The sequence below is a fragment of the Epinephelus lanceolatus genome, chromosome 3, assembly GCF_041903045.1.
Source record: "Epinephelus lanceolatus isolate andai-2023 chromosome 3, ASM4190304v1, whole genome shotgun sequence".
NCBI lineage: Eukaryota > Metazoa > Chordata > Actinopteri > Perciformes > Serranidae > Epinephelus > Epinephelus lanceolatus.
In genome coordinates, this window is record NC_135736.1 from 49,387,852 (window position 1) to 49,410,565 (window position 22,714).

The window sequence follows — 22,714 nt, forward strand, 5'->3', positions numbered from 1 at the left end:
TGAAAAAAGCCTTAAATGAAAGCTGAGAGTCTGCACTTTAAGCAGGTATTCATTGTTTCATTTAAAACCCATTGTGGTGGTGTACAGAGCCAAAATGATGACAACTGTATCATTGTCCAAATAATTATGGACCTGACTGTAAATCTCCATAACTGCCTATAAAGGCCCCCGGTCCACTGAACTGGAGTCCTGCAGACCCCAGCAGGGTCACAGGTTTAATCTGACCAATATGAGGCAGTCAATGTTAGTATGTGCATGAGTGTATGTCAGCGTGTGTGTATGTGCATATGTAGAACTATGCGCGTACTCTTGTCAGCGTAAAGTTATACCTTTATAACGAAATTTAAGAAGACGCTTCAACCAGGGGTGTCCAAACTTTTGCATGCCACTATATGGTATTCTGGTGTACACCGTTGCAGGTATCACATCACTCTACATGAACTATTCTCTGCTGCTACCACAATGTCAATTTGTTTGCAACGTACTGCATGTTAATATGCTTTTAATTCCTTTTTAACCTTCCTCTATGCATGTGTACTTATTTCTGCGCTTATCTTAATCTGAAAACCATTAAAACTTGACTTGTCATAATTTTGAGCCAGTATGATTTACAAAAAATGTGTGTGTGTGTGTGTGTGTGTGTGTGTGTGTGTGTGTGTGTGTGTGTGTGTGTCAGCAGTGCGAGTGTTTCTCTGCACAGGAGGAGACTCTCCCTCCTACAGTGAACACAGAGACACTGAACCAGGCCATCCAAAGCCAAAGCCAGGGTAAAGAGGCTCAGTGAAGGTGGTGCTGAAGGTGTGGAGGTGGATCAGTGAGTCAGAGGAGACTCTGTAGAAGGACAGAGTGCCAGCAGGACAGTCCACATACACTGCTACTCTGTTAGAGACAGAGGAGGAGGAGGAGGAGGAGGAGGAAGGGGTAGAGGAGAGGTGTGTTTCTCTGTCATTGTGAGTGGCAGCGTAACCATGACAATCAGAGCAGTGCAGACTCCAAGACTGACTGTTATCTCCAAACATGCAGTCAGCGCTGTCTCCTCGCCTTCCGATTCCTCTGTAACTCACCGATATGTCAACATCCCCTCTCCACTCCACCTCCCAGTAACAGCGACCAGTCAGACCAGTTTTACACAGTAGCTGAGGCCAGTAGTCAAATCTCTCTGGATGATCAGGATAAGGCAGCTCCTCTCTCACTGCTGTCACCGTCCTGATGTTGTCGGACAGTTTGAGCGTTCTGTTTACTGTGTTCATGTCCACTGTGAGTTCACAGGCATCTGATGGAGAGAACAAGACACAAACCAGCAGCAGTTCATCATCTCACACACGTGACGGGTTTATTTGTTGCTTTATTATCAGACTGACTGTTAATTAGATCAAAACTTGACAATGCAGATACACAATCTGTTGGTTTAAACTACTTTAACATGTGCTGCCTTGTTTTCTTGAATCAAAGTCAACACACACACACACTTACACTTCCACAGACCAGGTTTCAGCCTCTGCTCTCCACTGTGTTCCAACCTGGAGGGGGAAACAAAGTCAGAATGAACCTTCAGAACCTTCCTCATCAGCGGTTTTCTTAAACCTTCACTTGGATTTAGGATCACTCAGACTGTGAACCAGCAGTCCTCAGCTTGACAGTGTGACAAGCAGTTTGTGAGCTCTTGTAGTCTGCTCATACCTGAGAGTGTCCAGTTTCCAGTGTGGGTCCTCCAGTCCAGCGGTCAGCAGCTTCACTCCTGAGTCTCCTGGATGGTTGTAGCTCAGGTCCAGCTCTCTCAGATGGGAGGGGTTGGATCTCAGAGCTGAGGCCAGAGAGGTACAGCCTTCCTCTGTGATCAGACAGCCTGACAGCCTGGACACACACACACACACACACACACACACACACACACAGATTTATTTTTTTTGTGTGTGTATCAGTGGGCGTCCTTTCTTCTTAAAGTGTAAATTGGCCAATAAGAATTAGCTTAGTGCCAGATTTCCTCACTGTGTGATTCACCCCAGAATCCATCATAAACAGTCAGTTAACATTTTGATTGCTAAGTGACTTTGCTGAAGCATTAAAAAAAAATTTGCTAAAAAAAGAAAAGAAAAAAAAAACAAGTCCGTTTTAGAAATGTTCTTGCACAAAGTTGTTATCTCAGTGTTCCTGAGTATACACAGTAAAATCCTACAATTGTTGGATCTCACCAGTGATAAACCTGTATGTCCAGCAACATTTGAATGTGTTAAACAACAGATCCTGACCTGAGAGTCTCCAATGCACACTGTGGACTCTCCAGTCCAGCAGAGAGCAGCTTCACTCCTGAATCCTGCAGGTCGTTGTTACTCAGGTCCAGCTCTTTCAGACTAGAGGACTGGGAGCTGAGAACTGATGAGAACTCCTGACAGCATTTCCCTGTAAGCCTGGTTTGACTCAACCTAAAATATAAAATAAGGTGAACATTGTTTTCTTGTGTTTCAGTTTGGTGTGTCAGAACTATAGGACTGTGGAGCCAGGACAGTGACTCAAAATTTTGGTATCACAAATAACATTTGGCTTTGAAAATCAGATGTGAACTGAAATTGTTGTAATAGCATTGAAACAAGTTCCACATGTTGCCTGTTGCCGTTTCAACATGATTTTGATAATTTTTGGCAATGTCTTCTGTGACCTTACATCTACTGCAGTGGCTTTAAAAGGAACTCCCAATCCGCAAATATGTTAAGTCTGTTTTCATTATCTGACCAAATCTCTCCCCTTCTGTTCCTGAGATATGACGCTGCGTAATGGACAGAAAAGCGTTCATGGAGAACATTATGATGTCACAGTGAAATTGACTTTTGACCCTTTGGAGGTACATTCTCATCCTACATCAGAAAACTGCTCGTTCTAGAATCAGCTCAGCAGCATACCTTCAATTATGTGTTTAATCATCTAGACTGAAAATGTGTCAATAATTTACTGTACTTCTTTCAGATCAAAAAAAAAAAATTAAGTTATTTATTTTACTACTTCATTATATTACTGATATTACTGGGGTCTGCTGCCTCTGTATATGTCACTCAGCAGAACTCTGATGTAACTCAGCAGTTATAAAGATGTGTGAAGGCAGACGAGTCGAGCATTAGTTGTGAAATGTAACATTGAATAATGCTTCATGGAGCTTGTGTTATTACCAAATCATTTCAGTTGTTTGCTGAATGTATTAGTGTCTGTTTGAGTCATAGAAGAAATCATAAAATTATCTTTTAGAAGGAGAAAGTATTTACTGTAAGCTGGCTTGGACTTTGTTCCATTTAACAATATATAACAATATCATTTTAAAACATGTTAACGTAGCAAGGCAAGCTAATCACTAACACGCTTGGTTAAAAAGGTAAACAACCAATGTTTTAAGACGGTCATTTCACATTGTGCCATTTGAAGTTCCACGTTTTATTTCCCAATCCCTTCAGGAAAAAGGATTAGCTCAACTGTTAACACTGGAAAACACCAGTTCTGGTTCAGCAGTGAGAGTCAGGCCCACAACTTATGCAAGGTTATGTGAGGGCTAGGGATAAGGTGGATAGGACACAGTTTTCTGTATTTGTCAAGTGCATTTGTTGAATATTTTTAGGATTCAAAGTGCGAACATATGAGGATCTGAACATGCTCATTATAAACACTACTGACAGTGTAGCCACAATCACTGTGATGGTCATGAAATATAAAGTTCTGTTTGGGCAATAGGCATCCAATTAACAGCTAACATGAATGTTTGAGGCACAATACAACGTTACATAGAGGCATCACGGTGGGATCTGACCTGAGACCCTCCAGTGTACAGTGTGGACTCTCCAGTCCAACAGAAAGAAGCTTCACTCCTGAATCCTTCAGGTTGTTGTTACTCAGGTCCAGGTTTCTCAGACTGGAGGACTGGGAGCTGAGAACTGAGGACAGAGCTCCACAGCTTCTCTCTGAGAGATTACAGCTGCTCAGCCTGGAGGAGAGTCAGAGATAAAGTCAAATTCTAACACAGTTTCTTTTGTCCACAATGTTTGATTTAAATCTTTTTTTTTAGAAATCTGCTTATTTCCATCGATGAGTTAGTAATTAGTCTTGGAGGATCTTGCTCTGGCATACAACTTTGGCTTTTGTAGGCTGCAATGAGCGACTGTTGTTTGCAGATTTTGTCAGCTCTAGCGAGGTAGCATAAAAATGTTTCCTCAACATGTTGCTACACAAAAGCACCACAGTATAATCTAACCTGAGAGTCTCCAGCGCACAGTGTGGACTTTCCATTTTAGCATAGAGCAGCTTCACTCCTGAATCCTGCAGGTTGTTGTTACTCAGGTCCAGCTCTCTGAGATGAGAGGACTGGGAGCCGAGAACTGAGGACAGCTCCTGACAGCATTTCTTTGTGAGCCTGGAGTGACTCAAGCTGAAATACAAATAAGTAAAAAAATATATTTTCTTTACCTTTTGCTGTAACGTCCCTTATGTTCAGAGTCAGTGAACAGGGTCCACTGTCAAGGATGGATCATCAGTCCTTGTCAGGTCATATATTTGACCTCTTTTCCACCAAATTAGCTTTAGTTATTAAACCCATTCAGATCAGGTTTCTTGGAAACTCGGTGCTATCTAGCGAACAAGCCTGCCTGCATTTCCACCTGTTTGGTAACGTACAGCCCTGCTGTTTATTTTATATCATTTTAATGTATGTGTTGTGCAGCTGTTTATTTATTTTTTTTTTTTCAGTCTTTGAATTTTATTTTGATCACAGTCTGTTTTAATAAAAGTGATTGTGACATCTCAAATGTGGCTTTGACTTGCAGCTGACAACATGGAGCTCATTTTGTAGAAAATACCGAGATATATATATATATTGTGTATCGCCAGTCAGCCTGTAAATACTGAGATATGAATTTCTGAACATATCGCCCAGCCCTGAATCTGTGCTCTGTGATCTAGTTTCATATCAGATGAAGCATACAAATTCACCACTGGTAAAACATCACTTCGTTTTGTAAAAACTGTTATAAACATTTATACAGCACTTCTACTTGGGTTTACTTTGTGTGCTTAAAGGTTCCATAACTTTTATAAAAATCCTTGTTATTATTGATGCAGGTGACCATTAGGTAAGTTGGAGTCAGCATCCTGTTGCCCCCGCACGCACTCTGCTGGCTAAATCAACTGTTTGTCATAATACATACGTCAGTAACATGGATCCCCTTAGCTGGTGGAGTAAATTTGTAAGCTTTAACATATCCAGTCAGATAGTATTTTGCTAGCTACAACATCAGCAAGTGAGCTTAGGTTAGCCAACTAGCTATAACTTAGCTACACTGCATGGGTCTTTTGCATTAGCTAGTTAGCTAACATTAGCCAGCTAAAACACCAAAATCACGATATATTTCACATGTCAGCATATCCTCTTGGATTTTTTGTTTAGCTCTTTGATAAATTGATGGGGAGAAGATAATTTAATCTCAGCTCAGCTTTAGACTTCCCAAATGTTACTGGACCAAATAGACAAAATCTTGAGGCTAGTAAAATACATCATTTCATGGGGTTCTGATGTTAAAAAAATGTATCCCTGATTTATAAATGCCTCTTTACCAATGTAAGTCCGTTGGAAAAAGTATTTTCAGCAACACATGATGGACCCTGGAAACTGCCGTACCACCGCAATGCCACTACAAAAATTGGCCTCAAAGCCCTGAACAATGAAGTCACTGGAGCCTGCCTTCAGTCCAACCAACTCAAATTCAGCCAGTGCAAACCTCAGCGCTGGGTCTCGGCCAGGGCGATCTGGGATCAGACCCCTGTTGCTGGGTCTTGTGTTGACCATCAAGTTACTACATCGCTGATTGAAAGTCCATCTCCCTGCTGCTGCAAAATGCACAGAAACACAGCATGTGTGTACTCTTTGTTGTGGTGGGTGTCGGTCAAATTGACACAAGCACACTCCATTTCTAAGCTAACGCTAGCTAGTGTTGTACACTGTTAGAACTACTAAAGAGGTTAGAACTACATTTATGGCGCTCAGGAACATCGTAAATGTCATGCTTTGGATTTTCCTCGAAAATTCATCCTGAGTCCTTAACGTATGAGGTGGTCCACAAGCTGTTACAGTCAACTAACAAAGTCTGGGAAGGTCTCAATTAGGGCTGTCAGCGTTAACGCGTATCGCAATTAGATTAATGCAATCTATAACGCGTTTATTTTTTTTAATCGTATTTTAATTTCGCGAGCCTTTTTGTCCCTTCTACTCACCCGTAGTCGGCTCCTCTAGCTGTAGCATCATGCTTCGAAGCGGCTTCCTGCAGTAAACTTACCACGGTGATGGAAAGAAAGAGTGCTACTGGACTTTTGAACGGCTTGTTTAACTTTAAAAAACTTCCAGACAGTTCAGTTGACAAGTAAAAAGTAAAATGCAACCTGTGTCAAACGGAGTTTAACTACCACCGGAGTCGTATTCAAGCGTGATAAACAAGACTACAAAGAAGGTACTGTATACACCTGGTCACGTTCACCTCACCGTTCGTCTCAGAGAAATAAAAGAGCACGCTCCGTGTCTTTTAGTCTGCCTAGCAGTGCCTCCGCCAGTGAGGACGAGGGGCCGTTGGCCTCCACCTCAACTTCGCCTTTTTTACAAGGCACAGCCTCCAAAGCCCACCGAAAAAGAAGACCAGACGAGGCAGAAAGAGGAGGAAGAGAGAGAAGAGAGCTGCGACCACGTCGGCCTCAAACGAGGGGACTGTAATCAACATCTCAGGTACACCTCTCTCCCCTGACTGCATGAAAGTTTTATCTCATGGCCTCTCATTTGCCCCCACTCACAGTACAAACCAATTTCAGACTAAAGTCGTCCTGTTTAAATTTTACCGCAATTTACATCTAAAGGCCTGGTATTATAACAGAAATGTTAACTCCACAACTGCTGCTGTGCAAACTGCTAACAATGTTAACGGACCACACAGCCCTTTCAGGCCCAAATCAACTTTCTTTCCACTAAACAATAATGCATGTCTGAATGCGTTCATGAAAAAAGTGGACCATGACGTTGAAAAATTTTTTCACACCCACAGAAGAGCGTCATACTCCAACCTGACCCAGGGTGAAAGACAAGCTATCCAGTGGCTGAACGATAATGAGGACATTGTAATACAAGCAGCAGACAAGGGAGGAGCTACAGTGATTTGGGGTAAGCAAGATTACATCAATGAAGCTTTCAGACAACACACGATATTATGCCCCAGTCTTCTCAAATCCCATTGCATCCATCAAACAAGATCTCAAAATTATTTTGGACAATGCATGTGAGAATCAATGGATCAACAACAAGGAGCGTGACTTCCTGTTCTCCCCCAACCCCAGACTTGCTACTTTCTACCTACTTCCTAAAATTCATAAAAATCTCAACTCCCCACCTGGTCGACCCATTATTAGTGGCATCGACAGTGTGACGGAACCCTCAACCTGTACTTTGAAAGCGTACCTCCAAGACACCACAGATGTCCTTAAAAAACTTGCAGAAATACACTTACCACACTTACCTAGTTACCATGGATGTTGAGTCCCTTTATACGAACATTGATCACTGTGATGGTCTTGAAGCTCTCCAGCATTTTTTACATTTGAGACCAAGTCCTGACCCCTGACAATCCTGGACTACAGTAAGAAGGAGATCAATTTTCTTGATTTGAAAATCTCTATCGACAGCCATGGATGTCTACACACCTCAATCTACAGAAAAAGTACTGACAGAAATACCATTCTTAAAGCAGACAGTTTCCACCCCAAACATCATATCTCTAATATTCCGTTCAGTCAGTTTCAAAGATTGAGGAGACTGTGTGACAATGATGATGATTTCCAGCATCAGGCTGCTGATATGCACCTCCGTTTTGAACAGAGAGGCTACAAAAAAGACACTCTTAACAACGCTCTGACCAGAGCTAAACATTGAACAGAAATGCTCTTTTAGACAAAAGACCTGAAAAAAAACAACAGCCTCCTAAGATCTTTTGCTCCCTTCAATACGGCACCATGGCACACCAAATCAAAAACACTGTTAACAAAAATTGGGACATTCTGCTGAGTGATGACACCCTCCGCTCCGCCTTCAGTGAATCTCCGGGCTTCTGCTTCAGAAGGGCCCCTGCTCTGAAGGACTCCTTGGTTAGGAGTCACCTTTCTGTCTCCAAACCCAAGTCATGGTTCCCCAAACCTAAAGGCACTTTTAGGTGTGGGGCATGCAGACACCGCCATAATATAAAAAGAGATAATGCCTTCTTTGATGTTTCCAGTCAAAAGACATTTCATTGCCGCAGTTTTGCTAATTGTAACACAACACATGTTGTCTACCGACTGGAGTGTGAATGTGGCTGCTTCTATGTTGGCCGCACAAAAAGAAAGCTCAAAGAAAGACTGGCTGAACATAAATACGCCATACGAACTCAAAACCCAAACTACCCCATGGCCCAACATTACAAAACTGCTGGTCACACCAGTCCTGACACTTTAAAATGCAAGGCCATTGAGGTAGTTCCCAGCAGTCTGAGAGGAGGGGACAGACTGAAGCGCCTCCTACAGCATGAGACCTTTTGGATTTATACATTGAAGGCCACTGCTCACCCTGGTCTCAATGAAGAGACAGACTTTTCTCCCTTCTTGTAATATTGCTTGTATTTATTGTTTTCTGTTACAGGTGTTTATTTGTTTAGCTTTATGGACTACTCAATACATTTAAAGTAACAGGAACTATTTGTTTATTTACAGGGTCACATGGATCATTCAGTCACTGTAGTCTTTATTATAAAATATTCAGTTTAAATACTTTCATTATTTTGAGTCTGCAGTACCACTGTCATTTAGTCTCCCAAAATTTAGACTCTTTGCCCTTCAGCTTATTGTAGACAGCCATAGTGTATCTATTATTATAGTATAAATGTCTTGCTATCCACTGCTGTTGAAATCTGACAGTCACACATGTATAAATTGTGTATTTGTATTTTTTACTATTCTGACGACTGCTGTGATTCACACATAGTCATGCAACTGTTGCCACTTATACGTTTATTTACTTATCTTCTTTCTGTTCTCAGCATAGGCTGATTGATTTGTCACATGATCCAGTCACATGATCATTTCACACACTCCTGATGTGATTTAAACACCTGTTTGTAATTCGACTGGTTCATATCCTGATGAAGACTCGTGTAGTTGAAACGCGTAGATATCCCTGTGCTTAAATAAAGGGTTTTTAATATTACCACGGAGTGCCTCGGACTTTTCAGTTTGGACTGCATTTTTGAACATTTTTTGAAACTTTCAATTTACTATCAGGACAGTCCTCCTGTTTTTATTTCATACCACCGGAGTACGTCGAGTTTGAGTTACCACCTCCACGCTAAACACCTGGGTGCAGCTGGTGCACCCCAGCCAAGTGAGCCTCAGCTCCGCCAAAGTACCATTTTGGAGCATGGGAGTCGCCGCAGACCCATGGATGAAAATACGTCGAAGAAGTTAACTAAAGCGATCGCTAAATGGGTGGCAACTGACTGCAGACCAGTCAACATCGTAGAAGACTCAGGTATTGTATTAAGTTGGTCTACATGGCACTTTTTTTGAAAGAAAATACAAAAGGTCAAAAAGGAAATTCTTTCTTTGTGTTCATTTGATTCCCAATTAAGACACTCTGGTAAGAAATGCTTTACATTATGGGCTTAAAACTGCCTTGAAATGCAAAATAACAGAATTTTAAACATGCAATTCAAAACGCGATTAATCGCGATTAACTATGGAAATTCTGCGATGAATCGCGATTAAAAAAATTAATCGTTTGACAGCCCTAGTCTCAATATATAAGCCGTTCACCCATTGGCAATACATGCAAAGAGTTATATATAAAACCTTGAAAGAGCAACACCACATTTTAATTTGAATCCCTTCACAAATTCAAAAATGAATTCTGAACCCCAACCCTAACCCTGCAATTTTTTTTGAAAAGATTGAGAAGAACATTAAATGTTCGAAGCACAAAACAGTGTCACACAAAAGTATCACAGTGGGATCTGACCTGAGAGTCTCCAGTGTGCAGTGTGGACTCTCCAGTCCAACAGAGAGCAGCTTCACGCCTGGATCCTGCAGATCATTGTTACTCAGGTCCATCTCTCTCAGATGAGAGGACTGCAAGCTGAGAACGGAGGACAGAGCTTCACAGCTTCTCTCTGAGAGGTTACAGCCACTCAGCCTGGAGGAGAGTTAGTAATAGAGAAAAACATGAATACTGGTTCTATTGTCCACAGTGTGAAAACTGCATTTCTGTGGTTGCCCTCAAGGCTCAGACACACCAAACTGACTTCAGAGAACTAGCAGTGTAGAAGGCCCCTTGCTGCGTCATCTGACATTGCTGTCTCCTCCAAAAACGTTGCACATGAACACACTGCAAAGACTACAGTAGGTGGCAACCAGCACATATGTTCTGCGCCTGCATAAGAGAAAATAACTCTCCACACCAGCAAATGGTGGTAATATATAATCCTTATTCAAACAGGGAAACCAGGAGACCATCTTGCTGCTAGTTAGCCAGTTAGAACATTAACAAAACAATCCAGTGTTGGAAGGACAGAGCATATTCTACCAATTACACAAACTATCTTTGAGCTCTTTAGCAGAAACGTTTCCTGATAAAGAAAAATAATCTGACCTTATGGAACAAGTTTGTTTTGGTCTCACTCCCTCTGGATTTTAGCTCTTCGTTTACTTTTCTCACTTCCGTTTCTGTTTTTGTGCGCTGAGCTGAACTGACTGTTATATTTACCGACAGGTTCCGCCATGGCCAATGCTGATTCAACATGCTGCATCAGTAGGAAAAAAAAGTTGACTAGCGGCAATAAGACCATCAGAGCGGGACACACTACACTGACGAGGGCTGCAGACGCTCACCAACGGCCCAACTTTGATCGACAGCTGACCATCAGCTTGGTGTGTCAGGGCCTTTTATTGAGTTAATGAGTCGAAACAATTATGAATTACTTTACACTAACAGTTTTTTTTTAAATCACAATATTTGTCTGAGATCAGGATAATGTACAGAAATGTTTTTTTTAATGAACTACACTGTAATTTTAATTTATCTGTGGACTTCAATCTTGGAACTATCAGTTGACTGAGACATTCATTGTTTAAGAACAACCCTGCACATGTAATACAGTTAGTATCTGCAGTTATTTGTGCACTTACAGAGCTTTGTTGGAGGCTTTGACCACTGGCAGCAGCCTCAGAAGGACCTCCTCTGAAGCAAAGTATTTCTTCAGGTCAAACACGTCCAGGTTGTTTTCTGATGACAGTAAGATGAAGACGAGAGCTGACCACTGAGCAGGAGACAGTTTATCTGTGGACAGACTTCCTGAACTCAGGTACTGTTGGATCTGCTCCACTAGAGAACGATCATTCAGTTCATTCAGACAGTGGATCAGATTGATGCTTTGCTCTGGAGACAGATTCTCACTGATCCGACTTTTGATGTACTCGACTGTATCCTGATTGGTCTCTGAGCTTCTTTTCTTTTTCAGCAGGTCTCGTAGGTGTTTCTGATTGGTCTGCAGTGAAAGACCCAGGAGGAATCGGAGGAACAAGTCGAGGTGTCCATTTGGACTCTGTAAGGCCTTGTCAATAGCAAACATGTGGACCTCTGTCATAGACGTTTTGCTGAAAACCTTTCTCACTTGTCCACCACAAGTTTGCCCTGGTTCAGACATCACATTCTTGTTTCTGTTAATGAGTTTCCTCTCTACATATAAAGCTGCCAGAAACTCCTGAACACTCAAATGGACAAAGCTGAACATCTTGTCTTCATCTTCATCCTTCCCACGTTCCTCTTTGAAGATCTCTGTGAACACTCCTGAGCACACCGAGGCTCCACTGACATCAATGCCACTCTCTTTGAGATCTCTCTCGTAGAAGATCAGGTTGCCCTTTTCCAGTTGGTGGAAAGCCAGTTTTGCTAATGATTTAACGTAGTGAAGGCACTGTTTTTGGCCGTACTTCTTTTTGATCTGATGAACCTGAAACTTCAAGAACCCTGTGTACATCTCAGTCAGGGTCTTGGGCAGCTCTCCTTCCTCTCTGGTCTTCAGAACTGTAGCAGTGATCCAGCAGAAGACTGGGATGTGGCACATGATGTGGAGGCTTCGTGATTTCTTGATGTGGGAGACGATTCTGTTGGCCTGCTCCTCATCTCTGAATCTCTTCCTGAAGTACTCCTCCTTCTGCTGGTCAGTGAATCCTCTAACCTCTGTCATGATGTCCACAAAATCAGAATGGATCCTGCTGGCTGCTGCAGGTCGTGTGGTTATCCAGAGGCGAGCAGAGGGAAGCAGATTCTTCTTGATGAGGTTTGTTACCAGAACATCCACCGGGATCGACTCTGTCACATCAAAGTCTGTCACATCAAAGTCTGCCTCCTGGTTTTCATTATTAGAACAGTCCAGTTGAAGGCGGCTCTCATCCAGTCCATCCAACACAAAGAGAAGTTTGAACCTGCTCTTGTCAAAGTTGGTGTTTCCTGATGACTGCAGAGTTGCAAAGATGTAATTAAGAGCTTCTCTCGTGATGTCTTTGGTCTCCCTGATACATTCATGAATGAGCTCTGCCAAACACAACTTCTCTCTTTTCCATAAATTCAGCTGGCGGAAGGTGAAGGGGAAAACAAGATGCACATCTTGATTGGTTCTTCCTTCAGTCCAGTCCAACACAAACTTGTGCACAAGAAATGTTTTTCCAATTCCTGCGATTCCATTGGTCAGCACTGTTCTAATGGGTTTATATCTTCCAGAGGGGGGTTTGAACATATCATTGGCTTTGATTGTTTTCTCTGTATCTGTTGGCTTCCTCTTTGCCTCAATCTGTGTGACCTCATGCTGTGTGTTGATGTGTACGTCACCTCCAGCTGTGATGTACAGCTCTGTGTAGATATCATCCAGACGCTGCTCATCCTTCTTCTGTGCCCACCCCTCTTGTGCACACATGAACTTATCTTGAAGGTATGATTGAAGCAAGTGTTGGTAAAGTAAGATGTGTCGTGGCTCCGATACTGGAACAATCATATCTGTGTGACATAAATAGAATAAACATTTGTTCAGATGCCTCTTTTCTCACAAGTGTCAGTAAATGCATGCTTTTAGTTTTGTCAGGTTGTTTGATCTGACGAAAATCTAAAATGCAGTCAAACAGAAATTTGCAGTTACAAGTGGAGCAAGTTGTCTGTGGATGGTATTCTAGTATTAAGAGATTTGTATTCATGTAACAGCAAGCTATCTTAAGGTTTAAATTCGAACACATTCCCTTTTATACACCTCAGATTTAAAGCGATTAAACGTTTGCAACAGGGAGCTGCCCAGTACAACCACAGCCCTGCTGCTGGTGTTGCTGCCATCCACTGCATAAATTGTCACAAACAAGTCCTGTAGCATCAGTGTCACGATTCTTGTTCTGTCCAAATAAGTGCTCTTGCTCTCTATCACATGCCCAGAAGTGCACACTTTTTGTTTTGTTTAAACCACCCAACCCCCAGATTAAACCACCCCCCCACACACACACACACACACACAAAAACACATGCACACGTGTGTGTAATCTTCTTCACTAAAATTGACAGAAGAAAGGTATTTTAATTTGCAATGTTAACGTTGTTGTTAAAATAAATACAAATAAATAAGAAGAAAAACAGAGCTGTCGAATTAGTCGCACTTAACAGAGGTCTCAAAACTTAACAAGCTCTGTAGAGGCAGTTCCACGACAGAAAAACTACATATTGAGCACTCGTTCAAAGTATAAAAATGGCTATCAGAAATAATGACTAATATTAAAAATAACAATTAATTGAATTAAGTAATATGATTTAATTTGTGTGTGTGTGTGTGTGTGTGTGTGTGTGAGAGACAGAGAGACAGAGACAGAGGGGGAGAGAGACAAAGACAGGGAGGGTGTTTGTGAGAACACACAAAGACAAAATGGCTGACAGGAGAGAAACAGGGACGTAAATATAGACAGTGCAGGCAGTGCGTTAGCACTGGGGTCCATGGGGTGGAGGGGCCCGACTGCCACCTGGAAATACACCCATGTTCAAAGAAGAACTCACATTAAAACAAAAATGGTGCTGTTTTCCATATATGCCCTAAATAAGGCAAACCCATCTCCACCATGGCTTTCTGGTTTTGTAAAACAGTGTCAATCTATAACAAATTATAAAGAGGCAGAAAATTGGGCACCTCGGATCAACTCGCCAATCCGGCTTTGTGTGTCTAAACGCTCGCACTTTACCAGCAAAATGGCCCAACATTCGCCGAAAATCTGGCAGTGTAAAAGGGGCTAATGTGTCTGTTGAAGACACTAAATTGTCTGGCGTCTTCTAGTTTATAAGTTTATTTACTTTATTAATCCCCCTGAGGGGAAATTCAATGTTTTCACTCTTGCTTGTCAATTACACACAGGTCTGAAAGACACACACATGCACAAACAGGACCTATACATGCACAAAGTGGAGAGATGTCACAGTGAGGGGGCTGCCCTTAGTCAGGCGCCCCGAGCGGTTGGGGGGGGGTTCGGTGCCACGCTCCATATTTTGGTCTGGACAGGGACTCGAACAGACGACCGGTTCCCAACCCAAGTCCCTATGGACTGAGCTACTGCCGCCCCAGTCTAGCATTTAGAAGAGTAGTAATGCAGCTGTTTTGACACAATGAACAAATCATCTGTGGAGCCCTGTACACAGGTGAACATCATCACCTTCATACCAATTTAAATAAAAATTTTGGCATCAGATTTTTTAAGCAGTTGTGTCACAAAAGGATCACTAGACACAAAACATATGGAGGATAGAGACATGTCCCTACCAATATTTGAGTGAAAACACACTCTCATTATCCTCATGCTAACAGTTCTGTACATGACAAATGTTTCATTAAGGGAACAGTGTACAAGATTCAGGGGGATTTAGTGCCGTCTAGCAGTGAGGATTGCAGATTACATCCACCCGAGACTTCTCCTGGGTAGAATTCCTTTAGTGTTCACTGTTCAGGATGTTTTTATCAGGAGCCGCAATATCCGCAGAAACAGACCCGTAAAACGGAAGAAAGCAGCTTCACGTTGAAAAACAAACAAACAAACAAACAAAAAGCAAAAGCAGGTCTCATAGTCAGGGACAGAAGGCTGGTGCGTTTGCCAGGAATCAGATGAAACAGGCAGGCAGGGTCGGCAACAGGAAATAAGTCCAGAATGAAGTGCTGGAGAGTCTTGCATGAGTGGGACAGAACAATATGGCAGCACATGACTGAGAGGCTGGGAGAGGATGTACTACGTGAGAGTATTGAGGATCAGGTGAACTGAGTTGGCTTGATGAGGTGGGCGTGGTTAATGGGCAGTTAATACTTGAGTTTTTGAAGACGTTTCACGTCTCATCTGAGAGGCTTCCTCAGTTCTGAAAGAAGAAACCTTTTGAAGCTGTCAGCTACCCTCTGCTGCTGCCAGTTTACTTGCTACTCCCTCACACAAGAAATAGTCATCATTTTTTGCAGAACGGTCCTACCTGCACCCTGTGGAGCTCGGGGCTCATGGCTGGTGCCTGGTACTGCCTCTTCGTCACCACCACTGGCAGGCTGGTCTGCTGGCTGCTGCTGCTGCTGCTGCTTAGAGACTACAATAGACACCAAAGTGTTTCACACTTAGGCGCCATCACAACATTCCATTTGCATCACAAAGAACTTATTTCTATCACATCTTACTCTATAATGAGGAAAACTCTGTGTGTGTGTGTGTGTGTGTGTGTGTGTGTGTGTTCCATGTTTTTCTCCTCACTGACTTGGTCAATCCATGTGAAATTTGGCACAGTGGTAGAGGGTCATGGGAGGATGCCAATGAAGCAATATTACATCAATTGGCCAAAGGGGGGCGCTATAGCAACCCATTGAAATGTCAAACTTTGAATGGGCATATCTCATGCCCCGTATGTCGTAGAGACATGAAACTTTGCACAGAGATGCCTCTCCTCATGAGGAACACATTTGCCTCAAGAACCCATAACTTCCGCTTATATAGATTTTCCACCATTTTGAATGTTTTGAAAAACACTTCAAATGGATCTCTTCCTAGGAAGTTTGAGCGATCTGCATGAAACTGGGTGAACATAATCTAGGGACCAATATCTAAAGTTCCCTCTTGGCAAAAGTTGGAAAACTTACTAAAACTGAGCTTCTATAAGGCAATGAATATTGCGGAGGGCGTGGCTCATCACATAAAGGTGTATAACATCTCAAGGGTTTCACCCATCACCACGCAACTTTGTAGGCATATGACCACACATAATCTGAGGGGACCCCTCCATTATTGACCCCATCAAACAAAATGGGGGCGCTAGAGAGCTCATTTCTTATCTAGGCCTAACCTCCATATGGATTTTTACTAAACTTGGTAGATATGTAGAACAGGACGCCTCAAGGTGACTGGAGAAATTTAACTCTAATTGGCAACTGGGTGGCGCTATAACAACAGAAAAATGCTTCAAAATGGCTAAAATGCGACCGATCGCTGTGGCTCCCCCTGTGGACCAATGTTGGTGTTGTTTTCTAATGTTTGGTATGACTAAGCTCTCATCAACCTCTGCCGTTTGTTCCATTCACTCTCAAGCTGTGAGCGTCTTAAAATCATAAACAAGTTGCTGAGTTTGGCACATTTGGCTGCGCCATTTTGTCCTATTATTGTTCTTTGGAGCGCTTTGTGTCTTTTGAAAAGTGCTCTACAAATGAAGTTATTACTAGTATTATTATTATTATTAATAAGTTAAAGTATTAGAGCTGCTCCAATTACAAATGCATTTCTCAGACTCCAGTGACATCATGTTTTTCTCTTTGTGTGACTGACCTCGTGGTGCTGAGCTGGTGTCTGACAGACTCTGCACCAGATCATTCCTGTTGATCTTCTCTAAGACCTTCTTGGTCACCTTCAGAGCTCCATCAGGTTTATAGGTGTTCACCATCACATTCACTGTGTCCCATCTTTTTGCTTCCTCCAGTTTGGACACTTTGATGGCTTGGTAGCCTCTCAGGATGTCAGGCTGCTGCAGGTACCACTTGAAAGTCTTAAAGTCATCTTCTCCTAAATCCTTCAGTGCGTTCAAAAGGTCCTCTGCCGTCATTGTGTCTTCCTGCTAAAATCAGACAGTGTTGTAAACTGAGGGAAAACTGTGGCACAAATGTATCAGAGCAGCGACAGGGGCTCTGATTTGCCGATACAGGGGCTGTGTTGGTGTGACTGGTGTGCGGAGCCTGGGCAGTTAAAGGCCTGCTGTTGCTCTGTGGGCTGATCTAATGTGGCACACTGCTCACACTGATTTCAGTGAAAGAGAGCCATGTTCATCACCAGGATGCTGGTGAATAAAAGACACACATCGAAACATAAAATCATCATAAAAATTAAACCACAAGGTCTAAATGTTGTATATGCAGGATTTTGTGTGTGTGTGTGTGTGTGTGTGTGTGTGTCTGTGGTCAATAACATCCAACCCACCAAATCAGAAAGAACACAATGATGATTCAGGGACTTTGCATTTGTAATAAAACGTAGAGACTGAATCGAGTCTATGTAAAATGGAGGAGGCTGCATGCATCTACAATACGTCACTGTAATCGATCACAGACAGAAAAGTAGCATCCACAAGTTTTGTTTGTAGCACTGAAAGTAAAACAAGATTTTACAGGATGTTGATGTTTGAAATGAGCTGATGGTGACGTCACACAGCACAGCAGGGCCTCTGAACATTACACATGATACGTTTCTCCAACAACAACATGATACAAAGTTGTGGGAATGTTCCTATGCTAGCTGCAACTATGTTGACTTACTGAATCTCTGAAGGAAGTTGTCCTTTAAACTGTACAGGTGGATCCATGGACACACAGCTGGGTTCAGGTCCAGGAGAGTCTGGTCTCTGCCGCTGCTCCGGGCTTCAACACAAAACACACACAGAGCTCTGACTGTGAGTAATGATGGTGGAGTGATGGACAAGAGTCAGCTCTGACTGTGAGTAATGATGGTGGAGTGATGGACAAGAGTCAGCTCTGACTGTGAGTAATGATGGTGGATGGAGTAATAAAAATGTTTGAACTGCATTTTCAGGTTCTTTGAGGACTCAGGTGCCAGTAGAAAAAAGTAAACCAAACATGATTTCAAACCCAGTTTAAAGAAGATTGTAATGAGCTGAAACAGTGTAAACAGTCGGTCGGCTCTCTGAAGTTATTTGCTCTTGTTATAAAAGAGTGGAGCTTGTGGACTGTTTTAACTCAACCACCAAAATCAATCAGCCCGACCTTCCAAACTGAACTCAAACTGACTAATAACTTGAAGAGAGATGTTTGTGTTACTACAGAGGAAAATACAAATCAAAGAAATGTCATGAAAATATCACAATACATCACATCATATCACAAACGTCCGCCACATTGACTCAGACCTGACTGAGCAGTCAGGACATGTTGAAGCTGCGGATCAGCTGATGTAGTTCTGCTATCAGACCACTAGATGGAGCTGATTGCCCACAGCATCTCCACAGAGCCGAGGATCACTGCAGCCAACCACCAGAGCGGCTGCAACCATTCACTGATTGATCAATTGGTTGATTGAAGGAAAATTAATCAGCAACTATTCTGGAAACCAGTGAATCATTTCAGTTGTTTTTCAAACAAAAATGTCAAACATTTGCTGGTTCTAACTTCTTAAATGTGAGTACATGCTGCTTTTCTTTGTCATGTTTGGTAAATGACAAAGATGTGGACTGAGTCAGACGTGATGACTTTAGACTCAACTTGACAAAATGAACTTGTCTTTAACACCAGTGACTCGCAACTTCACTTGGACTCAAGAAAAAAAGTAACAACAAATTTAGAAAAAAAAATTTGCAAATTCATGAGAAAGAAGCCAAAAATTTAAATAAAATAAAAAAAGAACTCACAAATTTACCAGAATTTTTTTTGTTTTATTTTAAAAGATCTCAGATTTATGAGAAAAAAATTACAACAAAAACAACAAATTTACCAAAAAACCATAAAAAGAAAAAAAATCACATATTTATGAGAAAAAAAATAGAGATAAAAAAAGAATCACAAGAGGATGAGAAAAAAAAAATGACGAGAAAAAGAGTCTATGTATTTACCAGAAAAAACATATAATTTACAAGTAAAAACTAAAAATGAACAGATGTGCTTTCCTTGACAAAACAAGCACTTTTAAATGTATTTTTTAAAATGTAAATGTTCAACTTTAAACTCAGGATTTCTGAGTTTTTGCTCAGAATAATACCTTCCTCCCCTCTGTATCTTTTATATATATTTATGTTTTGACGCACAAAGGCCCCGTCGTACTGTTGTGTGTAATTTTGTACAGTCAGAGAATAAACAGCTGATCCCCACACACAGTGACGGGCCCCCGCAAAGCAGCCGGACCAGACTGTGTCTCTCACAGACATCTCTCTCGACTCACCTGTGACTCAAATATCAATTAAGACATCACGATAAAAGACAGACACACACACATATAAATTCTGCAAACTGAACAGTTAATAGAAACGTATTCAACACTCACAGAGAAACAGCAGCCGTCTCTTATGTGACTGAAGCCTTCTTAAATCTTCTGCAGACTGAGAGAGTCGAGTCTCCTCAGGACAAACACTGTGGAAAAACAACATGAAGAGCTCCACTAATATGTTGTGTGACGTCACCGTTTGAGTGTGGTTATTATGACCCAACTTTCACACCACAAAATGTTCCACAGGAAGTGTGAGCTGACAGGTTTCAAACTGGTTCATATGTTTTTCTATCTCACAGTAACTGTGTCATGTTGATCTGCTCTGTACGACATCTATTGCACGTCTGTCTGTCCTGGAAGAGGGATCCCTCCTCAGTTGCTCTTCCTGAGCTTTCTACCATTTTTTTTCTGCCTTAAAGGGTTTTTTGGGGAGTTTTTCCTGATCAGCTGTCCCTCTGTCCTTATTCCTGCGTTTCGATGAAGCAAACATGAAGCTTCAGCAGTCTGAGTTAAACAGACCGATCCTTTAAACACAGACTGTTGCTGAGACAGATGTTTTAGACACAGAGGCGATGCCTTCTTCACTTCAGTGACACAGCATGTAATAAGCCAACTTCTTCTAAAGGTGCCTCAGCTCCTTTTTCACATGATCTAGAACCACTGGAGGTGCCATATAGCACTGGGCATACCCAGGCACTGGTTAGATGGAGGGAAGTTTACCACGCTTCATTGATACATACCATCCACACTGTTTTGATACAAAGCTGGTTGAAAATTGGTGAAGTATCCCTTTAACTAAAATGACACCATTATACAATACTGTGCAAAGGTTTTAGGTAGGCTGAAGAAATGCTGTAAATTAAGAACGCTTTCAAAAATATAAAGTTTTATTGTTTATTTTTAGCGATTTACAAAATGCAAAGTGAGCGAACAGAAGAAAACTCTAAATCAAATCAGTATTTGGTGTGACCACCTTTTGCCCTCAAAACAGCATCACTGCTTCTAAGTACACTTGCACACAGTCAGGGTTTTTCTAGGATCATAGTCAGGCGTGTGATCAATCAGTTAAACCCAACAGGTGCTAGTGATCACCAGTTTCATGTGTAGCTTGACACACGGTCATGAGCTGAAACAGAAACAGCCGTGTATGACGCTTCAAACTGGGAGAGGAGCAGCCAAACTCTGCTGCCAAGGTGAGGCTGTGGAAGACAGTTTCATGTCACAGGTCATACAGTACACCATGACAAGACACAGGTTTTTATACAGCATCAGCAGGGTCTCTCCCAGGCAAAGATTTCCAAGCAGACTGGGGTTTCAAGCTCTTTTGAAGAAGCACAAAGAAACGGACAGCGTTGAGGACCGTAGACGCCGTGGTCGGCCGAGGAAACTTAGTGCAGCAGATGAAAGACATGTTATGCTACTTCCCTCTGAAATCAGAAGATGTCCAGCAGAAACCAGTGGGACCCAGGTACACCCCTCTACTGTCTGGAGAGGTCTGGTTAGAAGTGGTCTTCATGGATGAACTGTGGCCAAAAAGCCAAACCTCTGACGTGGGAACAACACCAAGTGACTCGACTCTGCACAAGAACACAGGAAGTGGGGTGCAGGAAGAGGGCAGCAGGTGCTCTGGACCAGTGAGTCAAAATGTGAAATATTTGGCGGTGTGTTCGCTAAAGGGCTGGAGAGCGCTACAATAATGAGCAACTGCAGGCAGCAGTGACGCACGGGGCAGGTTCTTTGCAAGCTTGGGGCTGGATTTCTGCAAATGGATTTGGGGGTTTGGTCAGGATTAATGGTGTCCTCAATGCTGAGAGATACAGGCAGAAACTAATCCATCATGCAGTACCATCAGGGAGGCGTCTGATTGGCCCCAAATTTATTCTGCAGCAGGATAATGACCCCAAACATACAGCCAATGTCATTAGGAACTACCTCCAGTGTAAAGAAGAACAAGGAGTCCTGGAAGTGATGGTGCGGCCCCAACAGAGTCCTGAGCTCAGCATCATCCAGTCTGTCCAGGATTACATGAAGAGACAGACGGATCTGAGGCAGCCTACATCCACAGATCTGTGGTCAGCACTCCAAGATGTTTGGAACAAACTGTGTGCAAGTGCACCTCGAGGAATTTATGCTGTTGTAAAGGCAAAGGGTGGTCACACCAAATACTAGTTTGATTTAGATTTTGTAAATCAATAAAGATAAACAATTAAACTTTATATTTTTGAAAGCGTTCTTCCTTTACAGCATTTTTTCACACCTGCTTGGAACTTTGGCACAGTACTGTAATGTTTGTTGTCATGTGACTGGACAGTGAGCAGATCATGAGACACACTGCAGGGCTCCACTCTAACACTTATTTATTACACCGACAGTTGGTGATGCATCACTGTATCGAACTGTTGAAGCTAAATGTGTCAAAACATGAGATTAACTGTGTCATTACAATAAATAACAGCAGATGAGGGTTTTTAGGTCACACATTCATCCAAAATTATATTAACCTCTGAGTAACTCAGTACCACTAAAACCACACTCTGTCCCAAATAACCCGCTGCCCTCTCCCTCTCTCTACAGTCTATGTACACTGTATTATAATGACTGAACATACTGTATCATGTACAGCTAACACACCCTGGGTCCATCCCAATATCCCTTTCAGCTCCTCGACTCCTCTATTCTTGTTCACTTAGCCCAGAAATCAACCGAGACTCGCCATCATGAGGGACGTCCCAATTCCATCCATGAGAAACGGATCATGCCTGACTCTTTAACCTTTTCATCTGTTGTTGTACAAGCTCCCCAGATTTTAGAAAACTTGATGAAGGAATTAGACAGAGTGTACCAAATGTCCCACCACGTAATTTAGCCATTTTGTAAAGCACAAGGGGGGGTGAGGGAATGTAGTGAGCTAAGCTGCCCTGGAAGATGATGTGAGTGGTGCGTTCAGAAACACTCATTGTGAGTGTGGGAGCGCACTCTGACACAAACTGGAGCGTTGATAAATTGGGAGCGCTGTCTGAATGTAGCGTTGGGTTATCCAGAGCAGCGCACTCTCAGAGTGGCAGAGCGCACTCTGGACACTCTGTCTGTGGAGACGGAGCAGCAGAGCGCCGAGCGGAGTGAATGTGTGATTAACTTAAGCGTTGGTTCATTCATGTAGAAA

The 22,714-nt window shown here is 42.4% G+C and overlaps 1 protein-coding gene across 2 annotated transcripts; it reads right to left on the minus strand.

Annotated features, from left to right (window-relative positions):
* Positions 1-84: 84 nt before the first annotated feature.
* On the minus strand, positions 85-19,687 carry LOC117255665 (NACHT, LRR and PYD domains-containing protein 3-like). 2 transcript variants are annotated; one of them, XM_078166700.1, is made up of 12 exons: positions 19,609-19,687; positions 17,874-17,975; positions 16,894-17,176; positions 15,563-15,670; positions 11,218-13,084; positions 10,052-10,225; positions 4,232-4,405; positions 3,791-3,964; positions 2,250-2,423; positions 1,681-1,854; positions 1,474-1,520; positions 85-1,273 (listed from the first exon to the last, which is right to left on the minus strand). In XM_078166700.1, exons 3-12 carry the CDS (start codon positions 17,165-17,167, stop codon positions 717-719), a joined length of 3,723 nt encoding a protein of 1,240 aa, XP_078022826.1. In that variant the 5' UTR covers positions 17,168-17,176; positions 17,874-17,975; positions 19,609-19,687; the 3' UTR covers positions 85-716. The 2 variants fall into 2 exon arrangements, with proteins under 2 accessions (XP_078022826.1, XP_078022825.1); XM_078166699.1 differs by having other exon boundaries at positions 16,894-17,179.
* Positions 19,688-22,714: the final 3,027 nt, after the last annotated feature.